General features: G+C 39.6%; 2 protein-coding genes across 4 annotated transcripts; both read left to right on the top strand.

Annotated features, from left to right (window-relative positions):
• The first annotated feature begins 651 nt into the window (after positions 1-651).
• LOC106946072 (FYVE, RhoGEF and PH domain-containing protein 6-like) lies at positions 652-18,521 on the top strand. Its single transcript, XM_015030188.1, has 21 exons — positions 652-909; positions 2,678-4,682; positions 5,988-6,096; positions 6,278-6,345; positions 8,040-8,070; positions 11,183-11,334; positions 12,395-12,551; positions 12,675-12,762; positions 13,254-13,304; positions 13,808-13,866; positions 13,951-14,022; positions 14,136-14,204; positions 15,032-15,115; positions 15,218-15,297; positions 15,377-15,479; positions 15,620-15,766; positions 16,273-16,375; positions 16,527-16,621; positions 17,498-17,626; positions 17,710-17,849; positions 17,952-18,521. The coding sequence occupies exons 2-21, from the start codon at positions 2,680-2,682 to the stop codon at positions 17,986-17,988; spliced, it is 3,777 nt and encodes a 1,258-aa protein (XP_014885674.1). The 5' UTR covers positions 652-909; positions 2,678-2,679; the 3' UTR covers positions 17,989-18,521.
• An 855-nt stretch (positions 18,522-19,376) lies between these two features.
• On the top strand, positions 19,377-22,966 carry LOC106946071 (nuclear receptor subfamily 2 group C member 1-B). 3 transcript variants are annotated; one of them, XM_015030185.1, is made up of 6 exons: positions 19,377-19,910; positions 21,221-21,355; positions 21,475-21,708; positions 21,864-21,942; positions 22,044-22,223; positions 22,316-22,966. In XM_015030185.1, exons 2-6 carry the CDS (start codon positions 21,284-21,286, stop codon positions 22,513-22,515), a joined length of 765 nt encoding a protein of 254 aa, XP_014885671.1. In that variant the 5' UTR covers positions 19,377-19,910; positions 21,221-21,283; the 3' UTR covers positions 22,516-22,966. The 3 variants fall into 3 exon arrangements, with proteins under 3 accessions (XP_014885671.1, XP_014885672.1, XP_014885673.1); XM_015030186.1 differs by lacking the exon at positions 19,377-19,910 and adding an exon at positions 19,924-20,056; XM_015030187.1 differs by lacking the exon at positions 19,377-19,910 and adding an exon at positions 20,054-20,138.
• The last annotated feature ends 178 nt before the right edge of the window (positions 22,967-23,144 follow it).

Raw genomic sequence — 23,144 nt, 5'->3', positions numbered from 1 at the left:
TGGCAACATACAAGTTTAAGGGGGTATATTACTTTTGCAAGTATAAGAAGATCTATTCAAATATAAATTATCCAGATCTTTTTTGTTTCACTTTGACAAATGTCTTTTCTGATCTTACCACTCTGTCGTTTTATTTCCTGTACATCATTTGAAGCAACTGATCAGCCTGCTGACAAATAGGCTGCGCAACGTGACGACAGCTCTGACAGGAAGAGAAGTTTAAACACTTTCTACTTCCCGCATCTCACGTAGAACGTAAAATGAAGGCGATCCCTGCCAGTCTGATTCCAGTCATATCTGTGGCTCCTTAGTCATACTGTTAATATTAGAACTGATGATCTATGTGGAAAGATATGAGGCTGGAAGTTTACAATGAAACAATGCGCTATATGAAAGTCATTTTAATAAACTATAATACGACAAGGAAGAGCCTGTAGGTTACATAAAGGGGAAAATAATGTTATGTTATATATATATATATATATATATATATATATATATATATATATATATATATATATATATATAATTTTATTTTTTTTAATTAATTAATTAATTTATTTATTTTCATTTCTTTTACTTTCTTGATTTCTTTACGCAGCTCAGTTTCCCTCCAAAGTCACTTTTCGTTTTGGTTGTTGCTGAATTATGAGCCCTCTGTCGCCCCCTGGTGGTGGAGGGAAACAAAAAGGAAGTTCACTAACGCGTCTCAGGTGACAGGAGCGGGTCCATTCTGCCTTGTCGAAATATTACGAGACCTGTTCGATCCAGAGACAGATAAAAATGTCAGCGTTTGACTCGGATAACCTCCGCTGAGCCGAACGCGGAGCGTCTCCGGACATGAAGGATTTGCTTTGGGCTCCAGTTTTCATTTTAAAGGCGAAGTGAATGAGGAGAGGTTGAACTCAGGTAAGTGACTGACTTTTTTTTTTTTTTTTTGGTAACGCTTTGATTGTGACAGCTGTTTCAACTGAACCAGTACAACCCGAAAAGATTAACTGCTCAGCTTAATTGTATCAATATTATACAGCTGAGAAATTAGAGTAAAGGTTTTAGTGCTTTCCCCGCCTCTGTTTTTAATCTGTGTTTTCTTAACTATAGTTAGAAATTAGCCACCTGTTATTTTACACGCTTATCCTTGTGGGGGTCGCGAGGACTTGCAAATTAAGATTTTTAAAAAACAATCCCGCTAAACAACCTTTTAAAGTATAGATTATCTCTCTAATTTAACAGACTGTTGGAATGAAACTATCAAATACGCACATGTAGTTTTTTTAATTCCTGAATGATTTATTCTAATTCAGGTGTTCTCAATGTGCCATTGTAAACAAGGAAGTCTGTGAGAGCTACATCCCTTTCTGTCAACATGGCAGAATGTTTTTCTGCCATGCACAGATGATTCTGGGACACTAGTTCAGCCAGATGTGCAAGTTTGTTTTGACACTCCCTGCACCCCTTCCTCTGCAGCTTGCCTCCAGCTCCTTCATCTCCCATTTCCACTCCTCCTCCTTTGCCTGTTGACATGAGCCATTAGTGGGATTACTGTGTTGTGGAGAGTGGGGTGGCTAAAGAAAACCATGTGATATTTAAACTCCTTTCATTGGAGCCCCTTCAGGTGGTTGTATATTAAGTTCTTTAGTAGTTGGGATTAGTAGATTTACAGAATGAGCAGTGAGGCCTATATATATATATATATATATATATATATGTATTTTTTGCCAAACAAGGGTTTGATAGTGCAACATTTCGACTGATATTATCTGGTACTTATATTTTATCTGATACACAGCTAAGAAGACATTATTTGTAACAGAACACCAAAATATAAAATTTTTAGGTGAGGAAATGCCCCTCCTTAACTTTGAGCTACATCATCGGACGATGGGGAAGGTTTGCAACTGATGGGATGTTTCCTCTGCCCTGCTCTTTGGAGGCTTTTCTCAAAAAAAAGACCCAGAACATGCTGGGAGGGCCGCACTGTATGTATATAACTCCTCTTGGAACAGTACAGCACATTATGGCTCCCCCCATACGGAGGTTGTTGCTGCCTCCAAAAGTTGTTCTAATTATTTTTTTCCTCACACAGTATGTCTGCCATCAGCTGCTATTATCTCTGACTTAGTAACCCCGTGGTTCCTTTGTTCTTCAGAGCATTTCAATTGGTTCACTGGTAATGTCAATGCACTGACTCAGTTTTCTTGATGTTTTTTTTTCCACCCACAGACTGCTCGCTTCTTGTTATGCTGTTACATCTTCAGCTAAAAAGTCTCCACAGGCAAACCGCAACTGAGAAAAGACATTTATCACTTCTTATCTGAGCATTTAGTATTAATGTGAGACATCTGGGCAACACCTGTCTGTCACGCGTTCAAATATTTTTCCTTATCTAAAAATGTGCTATTCCGTTACAAATTACGCTATATTCAGAGTTGTGCATCAGATACAGATAGAAATACTTCAAAATAATCTTCTTGTACTTTTATTAATGTCCAAAATAACGCTAAAGACATTGGCTTTACTCTTCTAACACTTTTGGCTATGAGTTGAACATTGATTTAGCCACATGCTAATTTGTCTGCAATATCTTTCTCTTAACTTATTTGCATACTTCTTTCCAGTTATGAGATTATTGTCTGGTGTTGTCATTTAAGCTCCCTGTCTACTTTTCTGTCCTCAGGCATGGAAAGGCCACCTGTAGCCCCCAAGCCAAAGTTCATTCCCAACCAGAGGCCAGTCTTGTTTCCTCTAGTCCCCAGAAGAGATGGCCTCTCGCCTCTGTCCCCTGGCCCTCCAAGAAAGGTTAAACCAGCGCTTCCCCCCAAACCCTGCCTGGCTAAACTTCTCTCTCCTACAGAATCCAAGCCCCCGATTTGGAAGAGCGTGCAACAAAAACCTGCTTTAGAAACCCATCAAAGAGTCGCTACTCTTAACTCTCACAATGGAATTTCACATAGTAAGAAGCCAGACTGGGATTATATTATTCCCATTTGCCTGTGCAACCAAAAAAGCTGCGCATGCATCAAGAACAAGAAGCTTGAGCAGGGGGAAAAAGACTTCAAATCATCACATGTAGGCAAGACAGAAGAAAAGCAAAAGACTGTTCCTATACCTCGGGGGTTTCAAGAAAACAACCGAGGGAAAACAAACAACACCAAGTCCCAAGTGATGAACAATTTATCAAGCAATGGTCACATCATTAATGACGATAAAATCACCAGGAACCAAAACCACAACTCTGACTCTTACAATCTCAGTACTGAAAACGGTGTTGGGCCATCTCCCAGATCATCAAGTGAAGGTATAGAGACCAGTGCAATAAGTCCAGACGTACATGGAACAGGACAAAAGGCTGGTAGCCTTGGCAAAGAGCAAACCAGTGCGTTACAACCCAAACGTCCCCCACCAGTCCTTAGGAAGCCTCACCCTGTCCCTGTTCCACGGAAACCCAGGAGAGGTGTCCCTGCCCATCAGGAAAAGGTGGAGAAGGACAGGGATGAAACTGCTGTCCAGGAAAAGAGGGAAGCAAGTGTCAAAGAGGTAGAGGTATCAACAGACGGAAAAGGATGCTCATCCTTATCCGTCAGCAAACCCGGCAATGAAAACAGGCCACCAGTGTTTCTGTCTGCAAGGCGAGCCTGTCCACCTCCAGTCCCTCCTTTCAGGAAAAAGCCTTTGCTGTCTAACCATTCGAACACACCTTCCCCTTCTGTGCAGACTCCGTCTAAGGACATGCGGGTTGAAGATTCAAGTAGGAGCAGCGGCATCCATGAGATAGAGTTATGTGTTGATGGTGAGGTTGATGAGATGCAGAAGAAAGTTGTGGATGATCAGGGAGAAAGTAACCGTATGCCTTTTCACACATTGCTTAAACAACCTGAACTCGAAGACCTTCCAACCACCATTTTTTCAGCAGAGGACAAAAGCATGGAAAACAAAACGGCAAGGAAGCATCGTAGAAACAACAGCTCTTTGGGACTCATTCAGAAGAAGGAAATATTGGAGGGTAAAGGTGTGAATAAGTTAGAAGACTTTGAGGCAAGGCAAGCCAGTACTATACCAGATGGAGTATCGAAGGAATTGATGAGACGGGAACTGCCTTTAACTCCTGATGAAAAACAAAGCAAAAAACATGCAATGGCTGGAAACAATAAGCCTTCTCGTAGTAGCACCGCCAAAAAGAAAGCCAAATCCTTTTCTTCTGCTGACCACAGTCGCTCTGAAGCACAGAGGGGAAATTCCTTCAAGAAAATGCTAGAACTGAAGCTCGTCAAGAAGACACCACCAAAGACGCCGGCAAAACCAGACCGGACTAATGAATCCACGGCGAATGATTCCATACCAGAACCTCACAGGGATCGTTTTGTACAGCAGAACTTCCCAGTATTTGTTGGCACCGATAACAATTTCCATCACTCACAAACCGACGTTGAACAGAGTGTTGACGGAGATGAGCTTTACCCTGAACCCAAGGAGTCTCCCGTCTATGAGACCATTCCTCTATATGACAATGTTCTACAATATGAGAATGTAAATGTGGGACAGGCTCGCTCTGATCCAGGTTTCCACACAGAAGGCTGGCCGAGATCTCCTCATGACGATGAGGGGATTTATGAGACACAGGACCCATATTTCTCTCTTGTGAAAAACTCAGAACAGGATCAGACACCAACAGAATACCACAGGTAAACTTAGTTTCAGTTCTCTTCATCAGTGTGTGCTGCATGATGTCACTGTTAGTTCACCTACAAAATACTTGGTTACTGGCAGAACCTGACTCTTTCATATGGCTTACAAAAACATTAATGATGACCAATCAAGAGCAAATGTACAAAGAGCTGCAGTAATCTAAACTAGATATAATTACAACATAAATGTCCAACTCCATAACTGTGCAAGAAGCCTTGGCTGTAAAATGGGAACTTATATTTGTATATCGCAAATGTTTTTTTGGTAAGCACAGCTATTGTTGAAGAAATGTGGATCAAACTGAATTATTAAAAAGCGATGATCCTCAAGGAATCATATAGAAAAATAACAAGAAGAGGAAAGGACTCTACAGGTATTCCACAGGGATTATTAAGGACTATGTCCCCTAATAGACAGAAAATACCAAATTTTCAGAGATACTGTTCAGACGACAACAGTGTCTCTGTGTTTTTGTTCTCTTTGTCTACATGTTGCACTAGTATTGCTATGAATACATGTGTGCACACAAATAGGAAGAATGAAGACAGTAAAAAGCCTGTCAGGTTTCTGCTTTGTTCTGCCAAACATGCCTCCCTCATCATTGTAGTTCAAACTGAGCAACAGATGCATGCTAAAAGTACTTTTAGCAGACCTCAAAGAATGGTTCATAGGTAAGAGCGACGGCTCTGATGACCCAAACGCTCTGAATGCTGTAGTGTTTCTGTGCAGTTGTTTTAAGGGTGGTGCCGCTGTTTCAGCTGCAGCGCTCCCTGAGGGAATAGTGGAATTTTAGAAGCATCTTGAAAGCAATTTTTTTCCACTGTAATCTTTTGAGCACAGTAAGCTACAAGCTCATGGTTTGTAATTTATGCCTGGTTCATGTTTTCAAGCCACCTGTTGGGTTTGCAACAAGCAATATACAAGCAGCTNGTCTGGCATTAGCGGGGCGTGACAGAAGTGATTATTTGTATTTCAGAGGGGTTTTTTTTCTTGCATGCTAACTTTGTTTTTGTTTTTTGTTTGTAAAACTTCCTTTTCAGTTTGAGCATGATATATATATATGTATATATATATACATATATATATATAGGGAGAGAGAATAAGCTTTCTTTGAAGGGGACGAGTCATCAGATAATGTGCTGAAGCAAGCGTTTCAAATTTAAACCCCCTCTTATCTCACGCAGTCACTATTTTAAGCCAGCTTGCTTTCCTGTTTGCTAACCGCATGTCAGAATATATTTGTGTTATAAACAGAGTTTGCTAATTCTCTATTAACATTTTCATGTTTGCAATCTGAACAGAAACTCTGCTGATGAGGAGGCAGCGTTTATTAGTGACACTTTCTCCGACGATGACATCGCAGTCAACACCTCCGATGAGGAGGATGAAGATGATCCAGCGCAGAGTACGGTGAGTTTCCGACGTCGGTAGGTTTGTGCAGCGAGAATCGGCACACAGCATTTGCCCTTCCTTTCTTCTTCTCATTGTTCACTTCAGCACTGAAATGGAAGATCTGCTTCAATGTGCTCACTGTCTGTAACGCAGAAATGTTAATGTGCTGAGTGAAACTCTGGTTCTGCATCTTTTACAGGTGCAGAGTGAACAGACGAAAAGTAAGATACAACACATCGCTACCGAGATCATGACCTCCGAGAGTGTGTGAGTTAAATGTTTTTAATCTCTCTCACTGCTGTCTAGGTTATGTGGTGCCTTGGAAAAGCATCCAACTCCTTTGGACTCTTCAATGTTTTGTCACATTACAACCACAAGCTTATATTCTGTCACAGACTAATGCAAAGTAGCATTGATAGGTGCAAAGTGTCAACTATCAATGCATAATAATACATGACTTCCAAGTTAGCTTTTTTTAGATTGCATTTGTAGTCAGCATCTTTTACTCTCATTCCATCCAAATTAAAATATGGTGCAACCAATTCTCTTTCATGGGTCACCTAATTGGTATCCAGATGCTTTGTGAAGGCCTTAAAGGTTTATTAGAGAACATTAGTGAACAAACAGCATCACGATGGCAAAGGAATAAAGGCATGGATGTCTACCTAAACTGGCAGGTCAAGCAAGGAAACCAGAAATCAGAGCAGCTGACAGACAAAATCTCCATGCTAATTCTGGAGCAGGAGACAGGACAACAATTAGCTCTGCACTCTACAAACCTGGCCTTCATGAAAAACTGTCAAGAAGAAAACCTTTGTTGGAAAAGAGAGAGGCTGAATGGCTTCGTTCACTTCCTTTGCTGACATGAACAAACTAAACCATAAACAGGCTGCAATTCTAAAACGGCGCAGAAAATCGACATCTTTCACGACTCCTCCTTCTGAATTTCATTCAGGACTGATTGGCCCAGATGAAATTCATTCTGAGAAATTGAGCTCAATGGGAGAAATGCCAGACGGAGCAGTGAAGGGAGATGAGAAACTAATGGACTTGTGTAGAAAGACAAATGAGAGCAGGTTATGCTCTCATTAGTTCAGAGCTGTTTTGCCTACAGCTCTATGTGGGGCTGAAAATTGAACACTCCGTATAACAGGTTTTGCCAAGAATCTGTGGCAAAACTTGAAAATTGATGTTGACAGACATTCTCTATCTGTTCTGACTGAGCTGATCTTTTTTGTAATGCAGAAAGCTCCACACCTTCAGTATCTAGATGTGCAAAGCTGGGACACATGGCAAGAGACAACCTGCTTTAGTGCATAAGCCAGCCACACTTTTAAGATTTTTACTTGTTGACAGATTTGAAAACCTGTTTAATTTTACCTTCCAGTTAACGAGTTTAACTGGAAGGTAAACAAACATAGATAGGCCTACGCATAGGCTTATCTATGCCTATGCATAGATAGGCATTTTACTTGCCTATCTATGCAAGTAAAATGCATCATCATTAGTGGCTGTAATGGGACAAAGTTTGAAAAGGCAATTAAAGCATTTGTATGGAACTTGCAGAGTTTGTATCAACCTTGGTTAATAGCTTTGGTTTTATTTTTAGTCTAGTTCTGAGATAAACGTCTTCCTCTGGATTGGTATATTTTAAATAGAAATGACTAAATGGAAACAAAATGCAGATACTTAACACAAATTTCAAATAATATCCATAGGAGATCATTTTATTTCACAAACATTTTCTATGAAACAGGTGTGAACCTGTTTCACTTCATAAATATGCATGTGATGTATAATGTTAACCTGTTTTGAACCAACAGACATCATTTCATTTAACTCAGTCTTTACAGGGAAATACTTGCCTGAGGTTATTTCTAATACTTTAGTTTTAAAACAATGAGCTCCTCACTCGCCGACTGTAGCCTCATTTGCTTTTTCTCCTTTCCTGTTTCTCGCAGGTTTGTTGACGTCCTGAAGCTGCTCCATGTTGTAAGTAGCCACACGTCCGACCAAAATGGCCTTTTTGTCCACCTAGAACCACCTTTGTTTTTGTTGTGACAATAGCAGAGTCTTGTCAGAGCGAGCGCCTCAAAGCTGCCTGAGCTCAGCGTCTCCAGATGCGTTTCATTAGCGAAAGAAATGGGGGCACTCCCTGAGCAGCATAACCGCCCTCAGTTTTGTTTTTTTCACATTCCTCTCAGTGTTCCCCAGACTCTCAGTAAACTCAGATGGAAAAAATGCGTTATTTAGACTCGCAAACCTCTTCTTTCCTCTGAGGAATTTAATCTTTAATCAAAGGCACAGACAAATGATTATGAGTTTCCTCTACAACATTTCCTGTGAGGTGTTTGTTACAAGTGACAACACACATTAAAGAATGCAGGTATTTTGTATATGTTGACCGACAACAACAATGCCTCGCGTCTTAGCTCTTGCCCTGTTTTGTTTAAACGAAACGAAAACTATTTATTTAATTATTAAGAAAAGCTTTCAGTGAAACTTGCAACACCAAGAATTGGCACAGACAGGTTTAATGTTCAATAAAAATCTAAAATGTGACTTGATGATTAAGCTAAATAAAGCTGCTAGCTGCATCTAGAACCATATGTTTTGACTAAATATTTACATCAGGGTCCACTTAGGCCAAGGACAATGTGTGTGTTTGAGTTCAGCACATGTCATTGTCTTTGTTATTGTTTGTATTGGTGACCAGCTGCACCCTCCCAGGCTTTGGGCTCCCTTTGTCTTAGAGACACATTTGGAAACGGAAAGCCACTGAGGTCACTTTGACATGCGCAAGTGGCGATGGTCCGTCTTACTGCAAGGCTTGGATGTCTGGAAGATCTTCACTTTCGATTTGGAACTGATGGACAACTTGGACAAAGTTTGTTTTTGTTGTTTTTTTTTCTCCCCACAAAAAAGACTCTCGCAGAGCTTCTTTCAAAAATGTACAACTTAGCAGAGCGTACAATGTAAAAAAAAGCATGCATTGCATCCATTTCTTGATGGTTTTCAGGCCTTGACTCTATTAGGTCTATGAAAAGCATATTTTGATTTAACTACCGCAGCCAGGGCTACGCATTGGAAGAGTTGGCAGGACTGTTGCAATGCAGCAAGAAAGTCCTGGGTTTGAAACTAAGCCTCTGGTTTCTCTGCATGGAGTTTTGATTATTCTCTCTGATGCGTGTGCGGTTTCTCTCTGGGTGCTCTGCTTTCCTCCCACAATCAAAAGAACAGCTAAACAACTATAACTTTTTACTTTTCTTTTTAAGCCATCTGGTAGACAGAGCTTACATTGTAGTAACAAATATATTTGTCACTTTATAGTGATTTCTTTTTTCTTTAAGTGAAGGGGAAACAAATCCGTGTGGTCAGAAATTCAATGGCCATTTTATAAAATCCGACACACCAAAGTCTTGAAGCTCCGTCTGATGATTTGAGATCGTCTTGACTGCTGTCATTTCGCCCCAATGCCCTTCATGCCTTTTTGTAGTTTTGACTGTTTCATACTCGACTCTTTCAGCCACAAAATGCAGCTTCCTGCCACAGGATGTTTCTTATTGACCATGCTTTAGTTTGTTTTGTGTTACGGGGAACGTGCAACTCTAATATATAATATCTACTGTCACCGGTGGCCTTTATCTCAGAGTTCAGTAGCTAGAAAACCTGTTAGAGAGAAGTGAAACATTCAGTAAATGTTCCAGGAAATAAATTAAACCCAAACCACTGAGTGCTTCTAAACTATGGAAAGTTTAATATGTATGAAACCATCTTTTTTTTTTTAAAGTTTAATGCCAGTTATCAGCACATCCATTTGTCAGAGTCGTAAGAGTCAAGTGATCCAAATGAAAATCGGGACCAGAATAATTTGAAATATGATGTTTTGTAAATTCCTTTGAAAATGATACTCTATTGAATTAATTTATACATGAGATTTGAGCAGTTTTGACAGTTCATGAGGATACTGAAATACAAAGAAATCTAAACTGATAACATGGGTTCAGGCGAATGGGTGAGAAATAGTTTTACATGTAGGAAGGGACAATGGAGGCAAGTCCTAAACCTCACAATGTTACAGCGGACAATTTTCTTATTTCTAATTAAATAAAAACTTTTAAATTATTTATCATTCATTTCATACAAATGTATTTTTCTTCACGTTGAGTCTGAACCTTTTAGGAACAGAAAAACAACAAACTCAAACATAATAGCTTCTCCCCCCATTGTTTTATTGTATTTTTTACATCCTTATTTTCTAAAACGTACATTCAGCCTCATAGTTGATATATGCAGGAAACAAAATGTCATGAAATGAGACCATAGTTGGGCTGAATCATGCGCACATGAACAGGAAGTGGTTAAATCCCTGATATTTGTGGAGGAAGAATGTCCAGTAATGCAGAACAGTCACATATTCAGTTTGGAGAACAAGCAACAAAAAAAAAAAAAAAAAAAAATCAAAATCCACCAAAAAGAACAACGCAGCCATTTGTTGGCCCTGTTATGGGCTGCATGCAGTTTTAACAGAGTTATTTACTCTCAGTTATCTGTTCTCTCTGCAGAGTCGTCCCTTTTTTTTTATCCCCTTTCCCTAATTTGCTGCCACAACATTTCCATGTGACCCAACTTTTTCTGCATCAGCTGTTGGAGCAGAAAATGTTCACCACAGGAGTTGTTGTTTTTCCTGGCACTTCGACTAAAAAGCAGTTTTATTTGCCACCTGGCCTATAAACCACTTAAGACGCCACATCGTCTGAAAGATTTGCTGAGTGGTACCTCTGGCTTCGCCTACCCTCTTGTTTCAGCCTTGAGTCATAGTTTTGGGAAATCTAAGACTTCTTGATGTGTAATCAGCTTGAGATGTAGCCAGTGACTTCCTCTTTGGTCTTCTTTTAAATCAAAACCTTTAGTATGGCTGAGTCACAGTTTTAAGGCAAGGGATGTTGATTTACAGGACGTCCGATGCCTGAACCTCTGAAGTAACTCAAACCAGAACTACAACCGCCTTATTCAGCATAATCCTGTCTTGTGTGTGTGTGTGTGTGTGTGTGTGTGAGTGAGACTTCCTGAATGTGATGTTATCCGTGTCTCTGACCAACAGGACTTCCGTGAGGCCGTGCACAAGGCATCTCGTCAGAACGGGAAGCCCGTGATTGAGGAACGTCATCTCAATCAGATCCTGTACTATCTCCCTCAGCTCTATGAACTCAACCAGGATCTGCTTAAAGAGCTGGAGCAGAGAGTTGCCAACTGGTATAAAGTTATTTTATATTTATGAATTTTTATATGCACAAATGTGTGCGAGTCCCTTTAATATCAAACCCACGCAAGGCCGTGAATTCGACTAAAAGTCAGGCTTTACAGCAGCAGTTTTGTTGCTGCTACATAGGTTTTCCTACTGCCCAACACATGGTCAGTGAAATTGGACAATAACTGTCTTAACCAGATCAGTCAGGTGTTATTGATTGCAATTATATCCCTGCATGATGAATAAGTAAATCCAAGTCTGGTGGCCATTGTCTGAGGATGAAGGCATTAAACACGCAAGTGGAGAAAATAATTGACTCGTATAAAATTAAGCCAAGTTGTTAGCATTAAGACCCATTGTGGTTGAAAAAAATTAAGAGGTTATGATTTCTAAACTAACACACTGACTGGACGAGAGAGAAACTGTGCAGCTGATGAGAGCGAAACTGTTTTATTTTTTGGGACATAAGGGCCTCATCAGGTGACCCCCAAACATTGATTTAAAGGGATATTTCTCTGTGAAGAATGGTGGTTCAGGTATCATCATAGGCATGTGTTTCTTCAACAATGAAGCTTTTATGTTATCAGGGATCAGTTCAAACACATCAAAATACTTGAACACGTCATGTTGTTTTTTTACTCTGAAGAGTTTGTGTGTTTGGATTGGGCATTTGAGCAAAACAATCTCAAAAATACCAAAAAGCAAGCAACGTATAGTTTCCCTACCAATAAGATTGGCATTGTGGAATGACTAAACGTCAAGGAACTAGAAACCATGATGCCTCTGAAGCAAAACCAAGAACTGCAAAGGAATTGTGGGAGTTGGTCCAATAGTCCTGGGCTGGTATACCGGCTTACAGGTGACAGAGATCCAACAGATTTGTGACACAGTTCTCAGACACTGTAGATAAACGGATAAATACTAAATCAGGGGTTAATCAGGAAAACAAAATCTTCAAGCATTATTTTTAGTTTTAATTTTTGAGATTGTAAAGAAATATGCAGACATCAGAACTTCAAGAACCACCTCATTAACTCGAGTTGATTCGATTTGTGTCGTGCGCAGGGATGAGAGCACTCAGGTGGCTGATATCTTCCTGAAGAAAGGGCCCTATCTAAAGATGTACTCCACTTACATCCGCGAGTTCGACAAGAATGTGACCCTACTGGTAGAGCAGACTAAGAAGAACTCTGCATTTAGCGCTGTGGTAAAAGAATTTGAGGTAATCCCGCTGGCCAAACCAGTTTGGGGAGGTGTATCCATGTTGGCGGCATTACATTGTTTGTCAGAATAGAAGGACGTAATTTTGCCCCTGAAAACTGTCTCTTTTTTTCGTTTTATTAAGGCGAGCCCTCGCTGTGCCAACCTGGCTGTGAAGCATTACCTGCTGAAGCCAGTTCAGAGAATCCCTCAGTACCAGCTGCTGCTCACAGGTACGTCCAACACAAATATCTTCATCAACTACTGAGTAACAAGGTCTTTGCGAATTCATTTTGCTTAAAATATTATCACTGTTGTGGAATACCAAACTGTCCATGTCTAACCAGCCTTCAAGGTCTCATCTTCTACCCCATTCTGCCCTCTAGTGTACAAAACGTAAAAGTTACCCCGCTTCAACAGTCCACCTATTATCAAGGATCTGCCCAAATCAGATTTAGTGACATAACAGAAGCTTTCGAAGTGTTTTGTGCGTCAAATGGATCAAGTCCAAAAATTTGAAAAATGCTCCAGGCATCACTGTTGTGTAATTACGTTACATAAGCACCTGCAGACCCTTTAGCCCAGGATTGTATTTCCACAACGTTCCTGGAATTAACGTCTCCAAAAGGCGATTAGTTGAAACCCGGAGTGGCAAATTCAAGTTTTCCCTTCATGCGCCTTCGCTGTTGATCCTGAATCTAAAATCTTTTTTCCTCTTTTGCAGACTACCTAAAAAATCTGTCAGTAGACTCGGAAGACTACAAAGACACAGAAGGTAAACTCACAGCCGTGTTTTATTGCGTAATGTAAAATTAACTTCTTTGTAAAAGTGTTCATATTGTACAGATTTTTTTTCTTCCCATTATGTGACATTACAGCTACAAACTGCAATGTTTCTTAATGGGATTCTATGTGCTGGCCCATAACCATGAAGTGGAAGGAAAATGTCAGTGGATATATATTTTTAAGTCTGAGACAAACTCATAATTGGATTTAGGTTTGGACTCTTCTAGATCAATATAACTTGATCAAAACCATTTCCTTGTGGCTTTTTGTTTAGTTTAGGAAAGATAAAAGGCTCTAAAAGGTTTTCTCTGAGCATCGCCTCTTGGTCAGCTTTAACCATCTTCCTATCAACCCTGTCCGTCCTGCTTTGTATTTTAAAAAATGACCTATTTGACAAATTGTGAAGGGAACTGCATTGAATGGATCATAAAGAGCAATCGACGTGTCTCATCTGAAAACACAAATAAAAACATGTTTTCTCAATCCAACCAGCTGCCCTTGCTCTTGTGAAAGAGGTGGCCAATCATGCCAACGACATCATGAAACATGGGGTGAGAGCTGCATCAAGACGTATATGGGGAATTTTGATAACATAAGTATGAAACGCCTGTAAACTTCTGCTGCTTTCATTCCAGGATAACTTCCAGAAGCTGGTTCAGGTCCAGTGTCGTCTGAACGGCAACCATGAGATCGTCCAGCCGGGACGGGTGAGGCACTGAGGAATCTGTTTTAGTCTTCAGATAACTTTTTATGACTGAAAACGGTTGGACCACAGCAGCTAAATTAAATAAACATCTCTTCACTGGTGTTTATGCTCCAGATCTTCATCAAAGAGGGCGTCCTGATGAAGCTGTCCAGGAAGGTCATGCAGCCCCGGATGTTCTTCCTGGTAGAGTTCACTGCTACCTCTTTCATATGTCTTGTTTTTTGGATTAAAAAAAAAAAAGTAACACAAGCACAAATATGCTACTTATCTCAACAGTCCAGAAAGAAAGGCTTTTTTTTTCTCCCCCAAATGCAGCAGAACATTTTGTGATTTAAGTAACACTGTGGTCTAATATAAGGAGCTTATGTGTCAGAATTAAGCTGTCTTCAGATCAAAGCTCACAACAAAGAATGACCCTATTTTTTTTTAAAGTACCACGCAGACATTCAGCCTAAAATTAATCTTCCCTTTAATTCCTCTCCTCCCTGTCTTGTTGATTAGAGCTATTTTACATTAGATTACCATGTGATAAGTCAGTAATTCACTATTATTTATTTAACTCTTTTATAAATGATGTAATCTTTCAATATTGGAATGTGTAACAACCTCAAGCAGTAGACCTATTTTTCTACATGAAATCAGATAAAAGTCCTCCAAAGTCTTTGATTCGTCAAACCGAAATCATATCCAAACAGGAAGATTGTCGGTGTTTAAGCATGAGGTTTCAAAAGTCATTCACCCAGGATCACATTATGAAATGGAGCACCACAATAATTTATCTATGTAAACTTCAAATTGTCCTAAAATAGGATTCCACGTGATAAATCTGTCAGCTGGGAGGAAAAAAACAGAATCGCTCTTCTTATTCTGAGTCTGTAGAGAAACCAAAGTAACTCTGCTGCAAATCCCGGTGGTGACACAAGAGAACGAGAAACCGCTACATCCGTTATGCTACATCTGTATTACATCATAAAACTTCTGAATCTTTTTTTTTTTTTTCTGTCTTTTAGCTTAGCGATGTGTTGCTGTACACCACCCCTGTTCAGCATGGCCAGTTCAAGCTTAAAAACATGCTGTCTCTGGCTGGGATGAAGGTGAGAGCTTCGCCTTTTTCTTACGTCCTTCATGTAATCACATTCATGTCATCTCGATGAGCTTCGTGCTGCCAACGCCGTTCACAATGCTGATAATTGCAGGTTAGCAAACCCAGTCAAGAGGGCTATCAGAATGAGCTGAACATAGAAAGTGTGGAGCGCTCCTTTATTCTCTCCGCAAGGTAAGTTTGAAAAAGGCACGGTAATATTCATCACGCTGTCGGGTTTATGTGGAGGGTTTTACCTTTTCTCTTCTTAAAGTTCGGCCGCAGAGCGAGATGAATGGCTCAAGACTATTTCCTCGGCCATCAGTGAATACACAAAGAAGAAAATTAGCTTTATGTCTTCTAACAAGCCAGAGGAGGTAAGAATATTTTTCAGCGTACGCTTTTCCTGTTTTGTGATCTAAAAGCCTGAGTCACTGTGATTTAAACACTCAGACTTTAGCGTGTATGATTCAGCAGTGAGTGGGAACTTCAATGCATCATTTTTGCTTTCATCCAGGAATATTTGGGCGAATGCGTTGATGGTCCACCTTTGGGATCCACAGCCCCCATTTGGATCCCGGACACACGAACCACCATGTGCATGATCTGCACTTGTGACTTTACCCTGACGTGGAGGAGACACCACTGCCGCGCATGTGGAAAGGTTCGCGGACAAATACATGCAGGATTTTTTTCTTTTTCTTTTTTTATTTCTACTCTTTAAGGACAAGTGTGATTTCTGAAATTGTTTTTTATTGACAAATAAAAACTATAGATTACCTCTTTCAAAAGAACTATGCAGCTGTTTTATACATCCAGTAGAAGAGGTGCGGTGCCTTGCAGAAGTATTTGTATACATTCTTGACTTAATACAAAGTGAGGTGTGAAATGGTAGGAAGTGACACATTAAAGATGTTTACAAATGAACATCTAAATAGTGTTGCATTCTTAACCATCATCTAACGCTCCAAAATAAAACCCAGTGCAACCAGTCAAATAATTAACGAACAGAGTGATATGACATCTTTCTATTATATGTAAAGGAACTATTGCTGTTAACATACCAAAACTTCCAAACTGACAAAGTGTTTAAACAAAACAACTATATAGGTTTATGTATTAGCATTTATAACATGCGACTGAAATGTTTTTGCGGTTTCATCCCCTCAGGTGGTTTGCCAGGCTTGTTCCTCCAATAAACACTGTCTTGCATATCTAAAGAAGCAGTCAGCACGAGTGTGTGACCAGTGCTTTGACGTTCTTGAGCATAAAAGTAAGCCTGAACATGTTTAGTCACTGTTTGATACCAACACGTTGCCATTCTTGCATATTCTTCTACACTCTCAGGGTATCGTATATCCCTAAAACAGACACCAGAGGTTCATAAACATGTTCTCACAGTTAAAGCACTTTCTGTTCAACAGATGAAATTTCCTCAGCAGCAACATTGCCGCCTGGAAGCAAGGCAACGGTTGCATTTAACAGAAAACATAAGAGGATACCTGCAGCCCTGAAAGAGGTAACTGATGCTTTGTCCTGATTTGAATGACCCTTTATTCATACAGTGCTTTGCAAACGTATTCATGCTTCATGCTCATTATGTCTTGCAATGAAAATCGTGTGACATACCTGAACTCGGCAGCCTAAATAGTCTGAGGGGCCGAACTTATTATCAATTTTATAAAGCTAAAGAAGGAAAAGTTAACTTTTTAGCTTTATAAATACAAATATATAAAAAGCTGTTTGCTTTTTGGTGAAATTTTTCTTTTTAGGTTGTAGAACAAAGAAGAAAAAAACTTTTACAACAAAGGAGAGAAAATGTTGAGGAACTTAACAGTTCCGTCCATTTCTGTCAAGAATTATCCAAAAAGAACAATCTGTATTTGATGCATATATTAACTAAAAACTACTAAAACTAGCCTGTCTTTTTTTATTTATACCTTAAAAAATTATGTCTTGAAATATAAGTATTATCCAAGGTTATTCAGAGCTTGGGTGGAAGGCCTAACAAACCACATTAGAGCCACAAGTTGCACTCTTTTGTGATAGATCAATACAAAGTAGAAGCAAAACTACACAAATTATTTTACAAATAAAAATCTGTAAAATGCGCCATCCATTTTGTATCATGCCTTTTGTACTCTGATACACCAAAATAAAACCCTAAGCTTTGAATTGCCTTGTATAAATTTCAACAAAATGCATTGGAAGTTGGAGATAAATCACATGTATGTATACTTTTAAAGGGCACTCTGCAGAAAACACACAACACAATTGCAAATATTCACTTTCTCACATGTCCTTTGAGGACTGATACTAATATAGCTTTTTATACAGTCACAACATGAGAGCTTTTTTAAATTTAGACCTAAAAACACACTTTTCTTTGTCCTAGGTGTCCGCAAACACGGATAATTCCTCCATGAGTGGGTATCTGCAGAGGTCCAAGCACAATAAGAAGCAGGGGAAGAGGCTGTGGTTTGTCATTAAAGACAAAGTCCTGTACACGTACGCCGCTAGTGAGGTATGCACGTCTCACCGTGTTCATCCGATGCAGAGACTCGTGAACCAGCCTGATATCTACCTTTGTTTTGGTTCTACCTCCAGGATGTGGCAGCCTTAGAGAGTCTGCCCCTGTTGGGCTTCGTGTTAAAAGTGGATTCCTCTCAGAAGCAGCAGTTTAAGCTCTACCACAAAAACACCCTTCACTACATTTTCAGGGCAGACGATGTGCAAACAGCCCAAAGGTATGTATGTGCAGCAGAAAAGATGAATGCAGCTTGGTTTGAAATCACACTGAGACAGCTGTGATTTCAACAGTATTTTCTCTTTTTTGTTTTTATGAATAGATGGATCGACACGTTCAAAGAGGCAGTCGTGTTGTAAATCTCTGAGTGGAGGAGTTTGTATTTTACCTCAGTGCTCCGTAGCTTTTACAAAGAAGAAGAAAGTCTTCTGGAAGCACCATTTTAGTTGAAATGACCCCCCCACCCCCATTTTTATCTTGTTCGATTGTTTTTACATTTCTGTAAATGTTATTTTTATATATGAGCAAAATTCTTTGCCTATAGGATTTATGGTATTTCATTGAGTACTAAGAGTATTCAATAATGCCAGGCTCTTGTCTCGGACCACTTTGACTTGTTAATGATGGCTGCAAATTTCTGAAAAATATTAGACCTATGTTTTGTTATAGCTTCAAAGGGTCCAAAAAATTGTGCAAAGGCTGTTTGTTGTTCCCTGACATCACACTGTCACTGTGCAAGAGGCTACACATTTTCAACACCGACTGTAAAAAAGTAACATTATTTTACATATTTTGCACTTAAGTCACTTAAAACTATGTACATATGAAATTTTGCATGTAAACTGAGAAATAGGAAATGACTGTAAAGCAAATAAAATCAAACGTCTGTGAATATTTGTATCACTGCTTTTCACTTTACTGCACTGTGCAAGGGTAAACATCTGGTATTTATTAAAAAGAGAAAAAGTACCATGTTGAATATTTATGAAAATATGTACTAGCTTTCCTAATTTTGTGTAATTTACATTTTATTTCCGGTATCTGGTAGTAGTTTTGTACATTGTTATGACTCACTCTTGTTTGCAGAAATGGCTAAATTCAGTTATGTTGGAGGATTTTTGAACATGAGCCTGTTTTAGGTCAGTCCACAACATCTTGAGCTATAAAACCAGTCTTTTGGAAATTTTTCAGAGGGGATTTTGAAATAATGGCTAAAAGTATCTGTAAACTAAGGAACAGATATACATTTTCCTTTAGAGTTTCTTGGTGCAGGACACAAATTTATGGTTCCTTTAATTACAGAAAATCATCCAAGTCCTGAAGCAGACACAGAACATCACACTACTACCATTATTTGACTGTTTTTATGAAATGCTCCTCTATTTTTACTCCACATTTAATAGGCTTTTTGACTTTTTCCGACTCACAAATGTCATTGGGTTTTTCATAATTAAAAAATGGAAATTAAATTATAATGGTAAAGCATTAATAGTGACTTAGTTTAATTTCTGAAGGGACTATTAAGACCCCACACTTGCTGATTTGCGGCTCCTTTGAGAACAACTGAAGAAGAAAAATGTTGATGTCCTTTTTCTAGTGAATAAACAAATTTCAGTGAGGTGAAGTGAATTAGATGGCTTAAAAAGAGTCAACAGCAATACAAACACAAGGAAGTTCTAGAGTATAGCATTACACTGTTTCAGTGTTTATTACATTAAGCCATACAAAACTTTCAGTTCATCCAGTAACTTACTGGAATATACATGCAGTTAAAAAATCCTGGGGAAAAAAAACACAAAAAACAATTGGACTCAACGATCCAAAATATGAGAGACAGCCTATAGAAGAACACTTTAAGCACTGAATCTAAAAAGTATCTAAGACTTTTAAAAACTATGTACACAAATGATCAACTTAAACTCAAATCTACATTTATCTATTTCAAGCAAGTAATTTAAAAATGAATCTAAGCAAAACACAACTAGATAGAGTTCAAGATTGTTGTCATTTTTACCTTAATTGTAATTCACACTCTTAAATCCGAGCCACCAGCATTATTTATAGACAGCCAGTTAAAGGAGACAGTCCGATGCAGAGCTGACAGTCAACATACCGCAGCCGCTGTCATACATAAACCGCAGCAACGTTAGTGCGCATGCGCATCAAACCTTTATGGATGAAAAAGGTCACGAACTCTGACCCTCTCGACAACTGCAGAAAACACTTCCAATATTATTGCATTGACAGCAATACATTTTATTACATATCGGATTTTCAAAAGGTAAGAGACATTCGTTACTGCTAAAGTACGCGAGACTCATGAGAGAGTATCGAGCTGTTGGAGAAGCAGGAAGGAAGTTGCCATTAGCTACTAGCTAACAACCAGCTAACATAGCTTGTCATAGTCTGGAGCTACACTGAGGTCTGGTATGTCTATTCTCCTACAAAGTCATGCTTTTTTACTAGCCTCATGCACCAGTAGGTGGACTTTAAGAGACGCTGAGCGAAGGTAATGTTAATAAAAGGTGACAGCTAGTTAGCTTAGCAGCGTCAGCTAACAGAGCTACTGCTACCTTCGGTGCTAGCGCTGCTCCATAGATTCCTAAATAAAGGCATCCATATTGCAGGAAATCGTCATATAAACAGTTAGCGGTGTCAACCTGTCAGTTGTCTTGTTATTTAGATGATATGGGTGAAGATCCAAAGCCTCCCAAAACGAATTTTGGCCGGTTGTCGAAAACGGAACTATCTCTGTTGGCATCTCGGGCCTTGAACCCTAGTGTTCTTTAACCCTTCAATGTTGACCTTTCACCGACAGGAAAAGAAATACCTTTATCTTCCGTATAGATTTTAAGTAGCCGGCTGTCAGTGGCATGTGTAAATATAGTGTTTTTACCACTCATTTGATATCACCGGATACAGCTCTTTAGCGGTTTTTGCGGGCTTTTGGCTAACGGTAGCTCGGTTGCTTTCCCGCAGGCTCCACATTACTAACACGCCTTGACATCCAACATAATAAACCAAGTGGTTGTTTATACTTTCCGACCCAGGCAATTTCGAATGAACTGACACAAGTGTACGCTTAATCACATATATACAAGTCGGATCGATGCTTTAGCGTGTTGCATGTACCATGTAGAGGGGAGAGAATGAGATGCTAACATATAAAGGTGGAGGTAAAGTCTGATTGTAACGCAACCAGAATGTATTTTCGCTGAGATAGTGCTTTCATTGTTTTGGTTTATCATGCTGCTTTATGTCGGGATCTATTGTTTCTTGCTGCTGGGCATCAATAAGTTAGAATGTCAATAAAGTGTATTTATCTATTGCAAAGGTTATTTGCTGATTTCCGTGATTATGGCTCATAGCTCATAAACCCAGTTTTATAACATATCAATAAAATTTTAAAGCCATGGGAAATTGAAGTCTTAATCAGGTTATTATAAAAATATTTGTACCTTGAAAAGCCTGTTTCCCCCGGGCCCCAGTAACACAAATCTGCATATGTTGTATGAATGTCATTATTTACCAAAATAAATAATAGGACTTCAAAATGACTGGTCTCTTACTGTGATGATTTCTGCCGTACAGGTGTGCATGCCTCATGGGGCACTGATGTGAGGAGCGGCGGATGAAGGTGTGCGCAGTATTGGAATGGATGGACAGACTCACAAGATTCAGCTTGTGTCAACAGACAACAGCATGGCTTTAGGACATCGAATCCAGGTGAATGAGAGGACTCTCTGCCCTTTGGACAATTCATATCAATGTGTGCTCTAGCTGCAAAAAACAAAAATAAAACGTAGATACTCTGCTTACACTTTCTATGTTATTTCCTCTGATAGATCGTAACTGATCAGCAGACCGGACAGAAGATCCAAATTGTCACAGCACTTGAGCCGTCCTCCCCCGGGAAGCAACAGTTCATCTTGGCGAACGCCGACTATTCCCCTGGCGGGAAGGTGATTCTGGCCAAGCAGGAAGGCTCTCCTAACAAGGTGATCCTCGCCTCTTCGGACGGCTCCGGGGTCAACCAGCTGCTTTTTGCCGCCCCCGAACTGGCAGGACAGCAGATTCAGGTAACGGTCCAAAGCATGTCGACTTCGTCCCCGATTCTGTTTCCATAAACAAGCCTCTGGAAGATCATATGACTGAATCATGGGTCTGTTTAGTCAGCCTAAACCTACCGCAGTGATTATTGTCTTAAATCATCCCGTCGTGTTGTGCTTGTCAGTTTGTGACTGACGGCTCGGACCAGTCTATCGTCAAGCCTGTGGTGGAGTACTGTGTTGTCTGTGGGGACAAGGCGTCAGGTAGAAATAATACTTTACTCAACTACTGACAGTATTTTTCTGAACTTTAAGCCAGTGTTGTGTGTGTTTGTAGCAAGCTGTAACATTTCCTTCTCTCTCAGGGCGTCACTATGGAGCCGTCAGCTGCGAGGGATGCAAGGGCTTCTTCAAACGTAGCATTAGAAAGAACCTGGTGTATACCTGCAGGGGATCGGGAGAATGTGCCATTAACAAACTACACCGAAACCGCTGCCAGTACTGCCGACTACAGCGCTGTATAGCTTTGGGCATGAAGCAGGATTGTAAGAGAACCTTTTTAACTACTTATTCACCTTTGATAACGTGTCGGCAAGGTTTCAAGCGCCTTACCGTCGGGAACTGTGTCGTCTTCCAGCTGTGCAGTGCGAACGGAAGCCCGTCGAAGTCGCCACCAGAGAGAAATCGTTGAATTGTGCGGCCTCCACGGAAAAGATCTACATCCGGAAGAACCTTTGCAGTCCTCTGGCTGCCACGCCCACTTTTGTATCTGAGAAGGAAACCGTTCGGTACATAACATTCACCCCAAGATACCACAGTAATGATATGTCCAGTTGACATTGAACTATACATGTAGTGTTGATGTCAAACAATAGATGTTCTGTTTGCATATTTATAGCAGAATAGCACACAGAAGTAAAATAGTTTAAATATGTCTAAAACATGTTTTTAAACGTATTCAAAAACATCTTTTTTCATGTTTATTTTTAGCTATTTAAATACAATAGTAGCAGAATGTAACCCAACTATTAAGCAGCAGTGGCTTCTTATTACTCAATTTGACTTTAATAACTGGATATCAGACATGGACAATTTTACATTTCTAAGCAAACATGATTTTAAAATGCAACGGCTGAGTTTTTAAAATGTTTTTGGTATTTTAAAAAGTTGATATACAGGGTTTCCCCCAGCAAACTAGTTAAGCCTGGTGATAAGGTGCTTGGGAAGTCTACCAGTTGCCCACTGTGTTGTGTTGTGTTCAAAAAATGTGGAAAAATTTACAGAATTTTTTTAAAATAAAACATCAATAAAGAAAATATAGCGGTGCACTAAATAAAGCTAGTATTTCTGCAGGTTTTGTATGTAGAACCAAATACCATTATCTGTTTTTAAATAGATAATTGTCTGCTAAAGATTAATAATGCATTATTATGTATAAATCTAGCGTAAAACCCGTCTTTGCTATC

This window comes from Poecilia latipinna, unplaced genomic scaffold, assembly GCF_001443285.1.
Source record: "Poecilia latipinna isolate Pla-1442-1.1 unplaced genomic scaffold, P_latipinna-1.0 Scaffold175, whole genome shotgun sequence".
In the NCBI taxonomy this organism is placed as follows: Eukaryota; Metazoa; Chordata; class Actinopteri; order Cyprinodontiformes; family Poeciliidae; genus Poecilia; species Poecilia latipinna.
Note: the sequence above shows the minus strand (reverse complement) of the source record. Positions and strands in the feature narration are given on the sequence as shown.

What these genes read in the sequence shown, in the direction of transcription:
- LOC106946072 (XM_015030188.1), top strand. Translation starts at nt 2,680, where the DNA reads ATGGAAAGGCCACCTGTAGCCCCCAAGCCAAAGTTCATTCCCAACCAG. An exon ending in TGTCTCTGGCTGGGATGAAG is followed by an intron (nt 15,116 to 15,217) that starts GTGAGAGCTTCG and finishes TGATAATTGCAG; the next exon opens with GTTAGCAAACCCAGTCAAGA. An exon ending in TGACGTTCTTGAGCATAAAA is followed by an intron (nt 16,376 to 16,526) that starts GTAAGCCTGAAC and finishes TCTGTTCAACAG; the next exon opens with ATGAAATTTCCTCAGCAGCA.
- LOC106946071 (XM_015030185.1), top strand. Translation starts at nt 21,284, where the DNA reads ATGGATGGACAGACTCACAAGATTCAGCTTGTGTCAACAGACAACAGC. An exon ending in TGGCAGGACAGCAGATTCAG is followed by an intron (nt 21,709 to 21,863) that starts GTAACGGTCCAA and finishes TGTGCTTGTCAG; the next exon opens with TTTGTGACTGACGGCTCGGA. An exon ending in CTGTGGGGACAAGGCGTCAG is followed by an intron (nt 21,943 to 22,043) that starts GTAGAAATAATA and finishes CTTCTCTCTCAG; the next exon opens with GGCGTCACTATGGAGCCGTC.